Source organism: Pantherophis guttatus, chromosome 3, assembly GCF_059756535.1.
Source record: "Pantherophis guttatus breed Tessera chromosome 3, ASM5975653v1, whole genome shotgun sequence".
Classification (NCBI taxonomy): Eukaryota; Metazoa; Chordata; class Lepidosauria; order Squamata; family Colubridae; genus Pantherophis; species Pantherophis guttatus.
In genome coordinates, this window is record NC_142065.1 from 205957371 (window position 1) to 205970961 (window position 13591).

Consider the following 13591-nt stretch of genomic DNA (forward strand, 5'->3'; position numbering starts at 1 on the left):
TTGGCACGTGATGGCACGGTGGGCTCGGTAGGCCGGTTTTTCCCCCTCCCCAGGCTCCAGAGGCTTTCTAGGAACCTGGGGAGGGCAAAAACAGCCTTCCCCATCCCCCCCGGAGGCCTTCCGGAGGCCGGAAACAGCCAGTTTCCCAACTTCCGGTGGGACCGGAAGACCTGAAAATCAGTTGGCTGGTGCGCGCATGCGCGCTGGAGCTGAGCTAGGGCAACACTCGTGTGCCCACCAATATGGCTCCGCGTGCCACCTGTGGCACCCGTGCCATAGGTTCGCCATCACGGAGCTAAAACAATCAGTCCCTTGATGGCAACAGATTAGTGTGGATAGACACTGAATAAATAAAGCAGGAAACACATATTATTATAATGGGAATATAATACTTTGCAAAAAAACCAATGAAATACTAGTCCTAGTTTACTCATAAAGATGGCATTACAGCTAAAAAATATACTTATTTTTTCCTTTGGTTATATTGTTGCAGAAGGCGTCATATTTAGACCGAGAAAGGCATTAATTTCCATACCCAATCAGCAGGGATTGCAGCTGCTGTTATCAGTCTAAATAAGCCAAGCCTTAAATTGCAAGAGGTGTGCGTGACAGTGATATATTGGAAGTTTTCTTTTAAATTACAGCTGTCATGGGCAGTGGAAATGCAGAGCCAATTGGAAAATAATTTACTTGAAAACATGTAAGTGACGCATGGTAAATTAAGTTTCCACATTCCCACCCCTGGTTGCCAGATATTAACGCAGGCAATTGTTTAATTGATTCAGGAAGGTTTTTTTGCTAACAGTGTGGGTATTGTGACCAATTGCTACCCTCTTCTAAATTCTGTTTTTCACGGCAAATGGGCTATAGAAGGAATTGCTGTTTCAAGGGGTTTTTAAGTGGGGGAAAAAATTGATATATTTTGCAGAGGTTCTTCTTAGTTTTGCGGTTGGGTCAAGGAGTAATGTCTGCAAATGAACAATGAAGTTTAATTGGAAATCACAACACAAATTCATTTGCTGCCTTAGCCTCCCATTTCGCGGGGAATATAAATGCTAATGAAAAAAAAAAAATCCCCATCTAGGGTCATTTAATAGGCATCCAATTTCCTGCTCAGAATAGCTCCCTTTATTTATTTATTTTTCTACACATCCATAATGATTGGCTTCAAGAAACACAATCAGGCAGCCAAGATGGAGAAACTACCAAATCGTACTGAAATAGCCAAAGAGGGAGTGGACACGCTTCTGGATCCCGAATGGTCCGAAGGGAAAGTCTAACAATCAGCTGGATATGCAAAAAAGTTTTGAAGATCCAGGTGGTTATTGATTTTCCAAGGATGGCCTAATTCAGGGGTCAGCAGCCTGTGGCTCTGGAGCCGGATGTGGCTCTTTCACCCCTCTGCTGCGGCTCCCTGTCACTCAAAATATGCGTCACAACCGCCAATGTGCGACGCCCACCGGCACGCGATTTATTGAGCTTTTCAACCCCCGGTAGGCCAACCATGGATAAATCCAAGAAAAGAAAAATCTCAGAAGAAAACAGAACGTTTAATTCAACTACATATGCTAGTTTTTGCAGCCGCTCAAGAAATAGTCAGGCACAGGAAGGATGTTGTGACCCCGACTCCCGAGCCTGTCCTAACAGAGGAAGAGGACTCAGAAGGTGATGGGGAGGAACTGATAAGGCCTCCCTCTTCAGGACCCTCCTCTCTGGCAATGCCTCAGGTTCCATCCGAAGGCCAAGAGGAACAGCCTGGGATATGCCAGGAGGAAAACATATTGGAACAACAGATAGGGAGTGAGGATGATGAATCCTGGCTTGATCCCAGGTAGCGTCGGAGGGAGAAGTGTGTGCAGCAACAAAAGAGGCGTGGGAGGGCCAGAGATTGAGCTGAGTCACTGAGCCACACCCCACAAGGAATAAAAGTGGGTGTGATTGCTCTTCAGGCTTTGTGACGGTCAAAGTTAAAAACCTGAGAGTCACATCGCGTTACCTGAAATCTGGCTTGTGCATATTTTGGATTGGACCTTGGCTAACTCTTGCTTCATGGATTACTTTTTGCTACTGAACCAGACTGAGGATAAACTCTCTCTTGCTGACTGTGAGTGAAAACTGACTTGGCAGGCATTACAGAGTTTACTGCCAAAACTCTTATCTGCAAGGGTTTCTAGTCTGATTGCTTAATAAAAACTTGGCAGGCGTGCCTAGTTGTGTGTTTGCCTGTGTGGGGAAGGGGGACAGAACAAAGGGTTTTGTGGCTCCCGGTGTTTTCTTTTCTGTGGGAAACGGGTCCAAATGGCTCTTTTGAGTGTTTAAGGTTGCAGACCCCTGGCCTAATTAATTCTTATTAACAAGCTCAGACTTTGTGCGCAGGATGGAAATTTAATTGGAGCAGTGGATCCTCTAGGCATGCTTGAAGAGCAAATGCTACTTTGGACCTGTCAGGGAGAAACTGGCTGAGCCAGGGATAGGAGTCAACCAGAATAGAGCTGGAAGGGACCTTGGAGGTCTTCTACTCCAACCCCCTGCTCAAATAGGAGACCCTATACAATTTCAGACAAGTGGCTGTCCAGTCTCTTCTTAAAAACCTCCAGTGATGAAGCACCCACAACTTCTGAAGGCAAGCGGTTCCACTGCTTAATTGTCCTCACTGTTAAGAAGTTTCTCCTTAATTCCAGGTTGCTTCTCTCCTTGATCAGTTTCCATCCATTGTTTCTTGTCTTGCCTTCTGGTGCTTTGAAAAATAAGTTGATTTCCCTCTTTTTTTGTGGCAGCCCCTCAAATATTGGAATATTGCTATCATTTCACTCCTAGTGCTTCTTTTCTCTAGACTAGACATGACCAGTTCTTGCAACCGTTCTTCATATGTTTTAGTCTCCAGGCCTTTAATCAATTTAGTTGCTCTTTTTTGCACTTTTTCCAAAGTCTCAACATCTTTTTTGTAATATGGTGACCAAAACTGGAGGCAGTATTCCAAGTCTGGTCTTACTAAGGCTTTATAAAGCGATTCTAACACGTCACATGATTTTGTTTCTATGCCTGTTTATACAACCAAGGATTGTATTAGCTTTTTTTGGCTGCTACGGCACACTGAAGTGATTGTCCTCTAGGGCTCCAAGTTTCCTCTCAGAGTTATTGCTTTTGAGCCAGATTTCGCCGAATTTGTACTTGTACCTTTGTTTTTCCTGCCTAGGTTTTAAACCTTGCTTTTCTCCACATTAAATGTCATGTTGTTGGATAGGGCCCCTTGTTCAAATCTGTCAAGATCTTTTTGGATCCTGAGCTAGTCTTCTGGGTGTTTGGCTCTTCCTGCCAGCTTAGTGTCATCTGCAAATTTGATGAGTTCCCCTTCTGGTCCCTCATCTAAGTCGTTTATAAAGACATTGAAGACCACTGGGTCAAGCAAGGAATTAGCCTGGAATGAGGGGTGAAATGCTCCTGGTTCGGACCGGCTCGGGCGAGTAGGTAGCGATGGTGGCGGGCAGTTCGGAGAACCGGTAGCAAAAATCCCTGCCCCTGCCCCCCATGCCCAGCTGAGCCACACGATCATCAGAAGCTTTTTTTCCTTTTAAATGCTTCTGACGATCCAAGCTCTGACGATCCCAGCTGAGTTGCCTGCCGATCAGGCAACTCAGCTTGGATCATCAGAGGCATTTAAAAGAAAAAATCCCTATTTTTCTTTTAAATGTCTCTGACGATCCAAGCTGAGTTTTTTAAAAAGCTCTGCCGATCAGGCAACTCAGCTTGGATCGTCAGAGCCATTTAAAAGAAAAAAACTTTTTTTTCTTTTAAATGGCTCTGACGATCCAAGCTCTGACAATCCCAGTCAGTTTTTTAAAAACTCTCTGATGATCAGGCAACTCAGCTGGGATCGTCGGAGCCTTTTGAAAGCATTTTTTTACATGGTTTTACATGTAAAAAATAGTTTTAAAAGTAAAAAAAAAAATTGGCCACGCCCACCATCACATTACCCCCACCCCCACCAAGCCACGCCCACAGAACCAAATAGTAACAAATTTTAGATTTCACCACTGCCTGGAATCCTTATGTAGGCACAAAAGGGCAAGGACCAACTTCACTTGAATGATGTTAAACCTTATCTAGAATCAGGTCCAAGTGCAAAACACCGGGGTACAGAAAACTTCTGTGTAAAGAGCATGAGCAACAAAATAGCCAATTGAACTCTTCACACGTGGATTTGATTGTTGACGCCTAACTGTAGCAAGGGGTGGGCTTCAAAAATTTTAGCAAGGGGTTCTCTGCCCGGTTGCTAGGTGGGCGTGGCCATGATGGGCATGGCCTAGTCCAGGGGTCGGCAACCTTAAACACTCAAAGACCCATTTGGACCCATTTCCCACAGAAAAGAAAATACCAGGAGCCACAAAACCCTTTTGACATCTCTCTCTCTCTCCCTCCCTCCCTCTCCCCTCCCCTCCCGCTCTGTATCTCTCTATGTCTATCTCTCTCCCCCTCTCTATATCTGTCTCCGCCCTGGCCACTTCTCCATCTCCCGCCATCACCCTTACCTTCTCAGGCCAGGCAAGGAGTGACTGGGAGGGGAGGGAGAGGGGCAGGGCCAGCCAGTGGTGGGATCACTTGACATGGAGCCATAGCAGAGGGCCCAAAGAGCCGTGTGTGGCTCTGGAGCCGCAGGTTGCTGACAACTGGCTTAGTCAGCTTCCTGCACCACGACGGGGGGGGGGGGGCATTTTTGTCCTTCCTAGGCTCTAGAGGCTTTCCTCGAGCCTCTGGGAGGGCAAAAACGGCCTCCCCAGGCTCCAGATGCCCTCTGGAGGCCAGAAATGGCCTCGTTTCCAGCCTTCCCGAACTTCTGGTAGGCCCGTTTTTCGCCCTCCTTGAGCCTCCACGTGCGCCCTGCACTTACCTGCACCCAAAACGGGCCGTGTGGGAACTCCTAGGAGGGGCGAGGTGGATGAGGCCAGCCAGGAGTGGGATTTGGGGGTTCTCTGAACCGCACAAAATCTTAGCTAGAGGTTCTCCCGAACACCTGCGAACCCCCAGCAGCCCACCGCTGACTGTAGCTCTCTCATTTTAAATTTCAGTTTTTTTAAAAAAATTGATTTATATGCCGCCCTTCTCCGGAGACTCAGGGCGGCTTACAATGCGTTAAGCAATAGCCTTCATACTTTTGTATATTTTTATAAAGTCAGCTTATTGCCCCCACAATCTGGGTCCTCATTTCACCTACCTTAGAAAGGATGGAAGGCTGAGTCAACCTTGAGCCTGGTGAGATTCGAACTTACAGTAATTGCAGACAGCTGGTGTTAATCACAATGCTTTTAGTCTGCTGAGCCACCAGGCCCAGCATCTATTCTTTCAAGAAAAAAAAAAAATCCCATTGAAAAATAAAATCTGAAAAAACACCACAACAGATTTCTTTGACCGTGAAGCCATATTTTAAAATACTTTTAGCATTCCTGTCAATTCTATGCCGTCTGGAATTTAGGGATGGTAACCTTTCAACGTTGAAAGCATGGCGTTCCTTTCCAATGTCCCTTTGATTGGTTCATTGTTATGCTTGGCATTAGTGTCTGTAGCGCACCCGGATTCATTGAACTGGCAGCTCGCTTTTCAAAAGCTTCAGAAGCTTTCTGACCCCTCTCCCAGTGCAAAAAATAATAATTTTCACAATTGTATCATGACTGATAAAGAGGAATTCAGGTAGTCCTCAACGTACGACCACAATTGAGCCCAACATTTACCTTGCCAAGTGAGAAATTTGTTACGTGAGTTTCGAACCCGTTTTTACGACTTTTCTCGCCACATTTGTTCAGTGAATCACTGCGGTTGGTAAATGAGTTACAACGGTTGCTAAGTGAAGCTGGGTCTCCCCATTGACTTTGCCTGTCGGAAGGTCGCAAAAGAGGATCACATGACCCCGGGACACAGTAACTGTCGTAAATGTGAGTCAATTGCCAAGCGTCCGAATGTAAATCACGTCACCATGGGGATGCTGCAACGGTCCTAAGTGTGAAAAACGGTCAGAAGTCTCTTTTTTCAGCGCCGTTGTAACTTTGAACGATTGCTAAATGAACTGTTGTAAGTCGAGGATTACCTGTATTAAATTCTACTGTATACAGGTAGTCCTCGACTTGCCACAAATGAGCCCAAAATTGCTGTTGCTAAGCAAGGCAGTTGTTAAGTGAGTTTTGCCCCATGTTACGGCCTTCCTTGGTTATTAAGTGAATAATGGCAATTGTTAAGTTAGTAACACAGTTGTAAAGTGAACCTGGCTTCCCCATTGACTTTGCTTGTCAGATGGTCGCAAAAGGGGATCACACGACCCCGGGACACTGCGACCGTCATAAATATGTACCAGCTGCTGAGTATCTTCGAGACCGCCTTCTACCACATATCTCCCAGCGACCGGTAAGATCCCACAGAGTTGGTCTCCTCCGGGTCCTGTCAGCTAAACAATGCCGGCTGGCGGGCTCGCGGGGGAGGGCCTTCTCTGTGGCTGCCCCAGCTCTCTGGAACCAGTTACCTCCTGAGGTCCGGACCATCCCCTCCCTATTGGCCTTCCGAAAAGCAGTGAAGACCTGGCTTCTCCGGCAGGCCTGGGGCCGTTGATCTCGCTCTTGCGATCCGGCCATGAATGGTGTGAATGAGTTTTAATGTCTTAATGTTTTTAATTTTTACATGTTTTTATAGTGATTTTTTGAGTGTATTGTGAGCCGCCCTGGGTCTTTGGAGAGGGGCGACATATAAATTGAATAAATAAATAAATATTTGAATTTTGATCATGTGACCATGGAGCTGGTGCTAGTCATAAGTGTAAAAAACAGTCATGTCACTTTTTTTCAGTACTATTGTTAAGTTTGAACAGTCACTAACTGAAGGGTTTTAAGCAGTGGTGGGATTCAGTCAGTTCGGGTGAACCGGCAATTAAATTGCTGGCTGGCCCCTTCCCTCCAGGAGTCCCCAAGTGCCCTGTTTTGGCTCCCAGTTAAGTGCAGAGAGGCCTCCTAGGCCCAAAACAGAGCACGGGAGGAGGGGCGGTGCGTTCCCCCCCGCGGCCTGTTTTACTCTCGGAGGGGGGTGCAGGAGACTGAGTGCTGCTTGTCACACCTCCTGGCCACGCCCACCGTAGTCACGCCCACCCAGTCGGTCATTAGGGCAGAGAACCGGTTGTTAAAGTATTTACTGGTTGTAAATCGAGGAGTACCTGTACTGTTTACACAATGTACAACACAATAATATTGTACGTTATATTATATTGCATTCCGACTAATATCCAAGCAACAGGAGACTTTGAAAAGGATTTATTGGCTTGGTGGATTTTCAAGGGAGGGGAAAAAAAATCAAAGGTTTATAGATCATATATCATATATATATATAAATATAAATATTGGACACTCCCCCTCCCAAGATAAGGGAGGTGTACAATGATGAAGTTGTGGCTGTATGCACGACCGATAATCTTGCAGGCATGCTCCCCTCAACCAAAGAATGCACCCTCATTTGTGCACAAACCTTCTCTTGCTTTCTATTTTCCCATCTGTACAATTATTTGAGCTGGAGATCATTTACAATTAAAGTTGTGGAAACACTTTTTTACATATTAACAAGACAGTCCTTAAGGTCCACCGAGTAGATTTGGCAACGACAGCGACGTACAGCAGAATTTTTAGGAAGTCTTTTTAAGTTCACTAACAAACAGGTTTTAAGTTTTAATTCCAAGAGAACGGCACTATCAGTTTGTAATATTTGGTGGTTTTTATTTAGCATCCATCATTCATTCCTTTTGCGGAATTAATTTAATCCAGCAATACTCGATACCAATTCAAGTTATGATAAGCAGGTACAGGAAAATAAGTTTTAGCTGTCAAGGGAAGCTAGCTATTTTTGAAGCACATATCTGGATATTTATAAGCCTGTAATGTTAGTTTTATTTCATTTCTCCTGCAAAGGGTGACTGGTCAGGGTTTTTTTAAACCAAATTATAGTTACAAACCTAGTTGGCTCCTCTTCCTCCTTCTGTTCCCAAAATCTAACTCTAAGGTAGAGAGTAATGCATCATCTTAAAGCTAATTATCTTTGCAGAATGGAAATAGCATAACCTGATGCAAAAATATACTGGGATAAATTTCAGTTGCAGCAAAAAATAGATTTTGGTGACCAAAAGGTCTCTTCTGTATATTAAGGATTTAAGGCAGCTGGAAGTAACTCCTGAGTAGTGAGAGCTGCACTGAATATTTTAGGGAAGGATGATGGACACAAGGAGATTTTGACTTGTTTTGGAAGTTAGCGTTGGCTTAGCTTTTAGCCACAATTATTATTATTTTTTTTATTATTTTCTGTTACACCTAATAATTTGGTTTTTTGACTTATTAGGAGTTGCTATGTGTTATGTGTGTTAGGGGTTATGCATTATTTTTCCTGTCTTATTGTGGAGATTTTACTCTATTTTTCTTTTTATACCGGGTATGTTTTATTTATCCTTGTAAGCTGGCAGGAATTTCAATGATTCAGTGGCATGTGCATTCAATAAATTTAATAATTTAATGTAATAAATAATGGGGAGGTATTAAGAATTTATTTCAATTCTTGTTTTTCTTTTTTCTTTAAAAAAAAACATATTAAGTCTAGACGTGGACTTAATATGTTGCATTCTATCTTTCCAGCAAAACTACAGGGAAAAGAATTGAGATACTGACAGTCAATAATACGCTTGGAAACAGGGTCTGGGGTCTTCCACCCCCCTGCAAATTGGAGTTGCCTATTTAAAACTTTTATTATGTATATTTTAAAATTCCATTTTATTTGATAGAAGTCTTTTCAAGATCTTAGACATAATAGGTCAGACGAGTTAAACTCTAAGCTGTTTCGTATATCAGATGATAAGAGTTTCTGCTCATAATCACAAATGGGTGCTTTGATAATGTAAAAATTCATAGGATAAAAAGAAGTCAGGTTATTCCTGTTTTTTCCCCACTCCCTCAGAATAAAAAAAAATAATCAATCTCAGGTTTTAACCATGACCTGTTGGCACTATTCCTCAGAGGTTGAAGGATAAGCTCTTCATATGCTTGGGTGCCAATCATAACGTGGCCTTCTCTCTTTTCCCCTAAGCAAATGGAGACGCAACATCTCCTCATAAATCAGGGATGTCCAACCTTGGCAACTTTAAGACTTGTGGACTTCAACTCCCAGAATTCCCCAGGCAGCATGATTGCAACTAGAATTACTGGTCTGGTGGAAACAACCTCGTTCAAAATCATATCCCCTTTTCTTCATGGACAGCAAAATGTTCACCCCATTGGAGACCACTTGTTAGAACTATGGACAAAAATACGTATCACAATTTTGCCTGAGCTTCCTAGCATCCATTTTCTTCAAGAAGGCTTAGTAAAAAATTAGGCCTTCTCTAGGCCAGCCTTGGTGGCCAATGTAGTGTATTTCATGGCAAGTTGTTTAGTTTTTATAAAGACAGAGTAACCGTAATGGATGTGAGCTTTGGCTACTGAGCTGGGCTTTTCATGAAGAAAATGTTCAAACATTTGTCAGACAAGGAAAACAGGACCCCAAACTCCACTTTATCACTCTGGTTTTCACAGCTTTCTTGATGCTAAATTACTTCTTTATGGCTCAAAATTGCATTCATTATGTATTATGAGGAACATAACCCGGCAGTAAATAGAGTGGCCAAGCTCAGGGAAAAAAAAAAAAAGTCCACATTTTTTTATACTTCTGAAAAACACCGTTGTAATCTTGCAAAGGGAAGAGGGAGGAAAAGCAGAATAAAATTTCAGGGATGGTTAGAACTTCCTCAGCCTTCCCAGATTATTTTTCAATCTATGTGCCTCAAATACGTGATAATAATAAAACATTTCCTTTCTAATAGGAACCAGGGCATCTGGGAAAACTATGGTGGCAGTTCCTTGCATCCTTGAGAAACTGGAAGGAGGTGAAATTAAAAGATGAACGATTTAAAAGAGTTCCTTTGGATAACATTCTCGAGTCTTTGAAAACTCAAATCACGTTCTGGGGTTTTTCGAAACTCACAAAGGCAAAGCTCCTTTAGAAGATTAAAAGAGTGATTTCTTTCTAGAAGCAAACCAGGGATAGGAAGAAAGTAAGGTATGGCGCTTTATCCTTAGAAGCAGCTACACTGCCTGAGCCTTCTGTTTTGCCTGATTGTCCTTTTGCCTTCTCAACAAGCTTTTCAAATTGTGATTAAGAGAGTCTTTTTAAAACGCTGCCGTTTTCTTTAAAGTGCATACAACACACCCGGATAGTTTTAACCGAGCCCCTTGGCACTTTGCCAATGATCACTCCTCTTGGTTTGTTAGCTGGGGTCTCCTCGCACAGATGCTTGTTCAGGATGCTTATTTGATCCCCGAAGAAGGTACCGGGATCGGTGTAATAAGAGGCTGTGATCTCTTGAGTTCCTTGGGAGAAAGGGAGAGATTCGTGAAAAAAGGCATTTAAAAAAAAACAAAAAACAGAAAAAAAAAAAAAACCAGAAATGGATCATGGCTCAGTGTGTGCGAAAAGCCATTAGGGGAAGTCCTCGACTTACGACCATTTGTTTCAGGGATGGGTTCTAATTTTTTTTTACTACCAGTTCTGTGGGTGTGGCTTATTTTGTGGGCGTGGCTTGATGGTCATGTGACAATTCTTTAGGATTTAGCAGAGGTACTGGTCTACCAGGCTTTTAATTGCTTGCAGAGCTATACTGGTATACTCATTTGTTTTTGGAGGCACTGGTCTACCCATTTATTTTTGCAGGCACCGGTCTACTCATTTGTTTTTGGAAGCACCGGTCTACCACCACACTGCCTTTTAATCTACTGATCAGCTGTAGGGCGGCCCTTTGAAGCCCCGCGGCAAGAGTTTAAACAGTTTTTTTCCTTCTAGCCAATCAGCTGGGACTTGGGAGGCAGCGAATAGATTGGGGGCGGGGCCAAATAAAAGGTAAGAATAACGTGGGGGGGCAGGAGGGCCCAGCTCCCGAACAAAGAGAACCGGATCGGTGATGTCATATCGTCACTGCTACCGGCTCGGCCGAACCGGGCCGAACCAGGAGGAACCCACCACTGATTTGTTTAGCGACCGTTCGAAGTGACAATAGCACTGGAAAAGTGACTTGCAGCCGGTCCTCACATTGATGACCAGTGCACCGTTTCCATGGTGACATGATCGAAATTCAGGTGCTTGGCAACCAGCGTGTACTTACAATGGTTGCCGTGTCCTGGGGGGTCATGTGATCGCCCACTTGCAATCTTCCCAGCTGGCTTCCAACCAAGTCAATGAGAGAAGCTGGGTTTGCTTAACGGCCATGTGATTCGCATAATAACCGCAGGGATTCGCTTAACAACTATGACAAAAGAGGTCATATACCGTATTTTTCGGACTGTAAAATGCACTTTTTTGTCTCCCAAAAGGGGGTGAAAATGTCTGTGCAGCTTATAGACCGAATATTGCCGAAGCCCCACTCAATTGCTGCCTCTGCACGGCCCATTTTTGGTCTTCTTTTCAGCTTTTCAGGCCTGTTTTTGAGGCTTTTTATGGCCTTTTTTTCAGGAAAAGCGGGCCAAAAAAGCCTCAAAAACAGGCTGAAAAAAGCCTCAAAAATGGGACAAAAGAAAGCTGGAAAAATGGGCCAAAAAAGCCTCGAAAATGGGCTGGAAAAATGGGTCAAAAAAAGCCTTGAAAACAGGTCAAAAAAAGCCCTGAAAATGGGCTGAAAAAAGGCCCGAAAATGGCTGAAAAAAGGCCCGAAAATGGAGTGCGCGGAGGCCAAAAACTTTTTTTTGTTGTTTTCCCCTTCTAAATTTAGGTGTGCCTTATAGTCCGAAAAATATAGTAACCACTTATCAAATCACCACACTTAGCAATGGAAATTCTGGTCCCGATTGTGGTCGTAAGCCGAGGACTACCTGGAGTCCAATCAATTGCCACCCTCACATCTACCAGGAGTGAAACACACCATGGATTAGTAGCTGCAGGAAGCACCTTTTATGCTTGCTGTCAAATATACACTGGGAAATAATTTAGCAATGTCAGGAGGTGTCTAAAGGTTGAATTATGGCAACTGGACCAAAAGTTTGCAAATCTGAAATGTTTCGTTGCTCATCCAAGCAACTTCATCAGTCAGAGAAAAACTAGTTAGGCAGAGAATCAGAGAGTCGTTGGAATGTACCAACTCTTGCCATGCCAACTTCAGGGGTATCTTCCCAAAATGGCTTGCAATATGTCATCATCCAGTGCCAGGAGGCTTACCTGCCCGGAGGACTTGATTTAGATGTCCTGTCCAGATTGCTCCTGCTCTTCTATCGGCTGCAGAGCTTCTTGCACATAAACAATCAGTTCTGAGGCTTCTCCGCCCTGAGTATAAACGGTCACTGTCCCAATGCCTTCCATGTCATCTGAGGAGACCACCAAATGGTGCTGCTCGGACAACTCCAGCGAAGTCGGTTGCAAAGTTTCCTGAATCATCACGGTGTGATTAGCGGACTCTTCCTCTTCGGTCACCTGTCAGAATGATGGGAAAGTTACAAAAAGCTTGCAAAAGGGAGTGGCAATGAAAAGGAGCAAAATTGGTAAAACCAAAATCCTATAACATGACAATTATTGGCTGCAGATTTCAGTAGTGTAGACTTTAGGGGAATGATAGACCAGATTGTCAGCGTTCCGAGTAACGCATCCAAAGAAATCGAAACTCTAAGGCAGGAATGTTCCTCAGAGAACATGTTTATTGGACACATCATATTGGCACAGCCAGTGAAAACCAACTCTAAAAGTTTCCTGTGGTTACCATGTAATTAAAAGAGCAAATGTTTCCCTCCCCAGGTGTCACAGATCACATTGTCCAATCAAAGCAGTTGGTGGGCTCCCTTGAGCACTTCTGCTCCTCCTCCTACTGCCATCTGTTGGGATGACCTTGGTTCCCATGCTCTTTATTTTGTCTATGAGACGGTCTAGCTATTTTCCCCCTCATCCTCCCCCCCAAAGCGTGTGGCAACTGTGAAGGAGCACAAGATGGCTTCAGCCAGATTCGATTCAGAGTTGACACCAAAATTGCCTGCTTGAGTATGGTGGCTTGTTAAGTCAAGCATGTATTGGAACTGCCACGTATGGGGTGTTGTGGCCTGCCAGCGGTCAGCAGAGCTGGCAGCAGATTCGGACAGTGAGGAGGTTGGGGAGGAACATGGGCCAGTCCTGGAGTCTGGGGAAGGCTCTGATGAGGGCTCTGCGTCGGAGGCAGAGAGGGGGCCAGGGTCGTATGCCAGTTATCAGCTGCCTTCAGAGTTAGACATCAGTGAGGCAGATGAACAGCTGGAGCCTGTTCCCAGTGTGTGCATGCGCAGAGTTGCCAGACGAAGGGAACAGTTAAAGAACAAGGGTCAACTTGGGAGTAAGGCCACAGGCGGACGATGAACAGCCCCTCCCAGAGGGAATAAAAGAGGAGCGAAAGGGGAGTGGAGCTTGCAGGAGACAATTAGTTCGCTTAATTGGTTTGTGACTCCTTGCCAAGTTTTGAAGATATCGGCCTGGCAGCTCTCCAAGCCAGATAAGGTCTGTCCACAAGGCAAGGCAAGTCTGCGAGACAAAGGGCTCAGGC

General features: G+C 44.4%; 1 protein-coding gene and 1 long non-coding RNA gene across 2 annotated transcripts in view; one reads left to right on the forward strand and one right to left on the reverse strand.

The window, feature by feature from the left end:
* Positions 1-622: 622 nt before the first annotated feature.
* LOC148114963 (uncharacterized) lies at positions 623-9961 on the forward strand. Its single transcript, XR_015733451.1, has 2 exons — positions 623-700; positions 9869-9961. It is a non-coding gene; the product is annotated as an uncharacterized LOC148114963 (long non-coding RNA).
* The window catches only part of ZFAT (zinc finger and AT-hook domain containing), a 128762-nt gene continuing 123624 nt past the window's right edge, over positions 8454-13591 (reverse strand). The window contains exons 16-17 of the mRNA XM_060681824.2: positions 12250-12501; positions 8454-10415 (exon numbers count right to left, since the gene is read on the reverse strand). Of these exons, the coding sequence (XP_060537807.2) occupies positions 12268-12501 (234 nt within the window). The 3' untranslated portion in view covers positions 8454-10415; positions 12250-12267. The remainder of the gene's footprint in view (positions 10416-12249; positions 12502-13591) is intronic.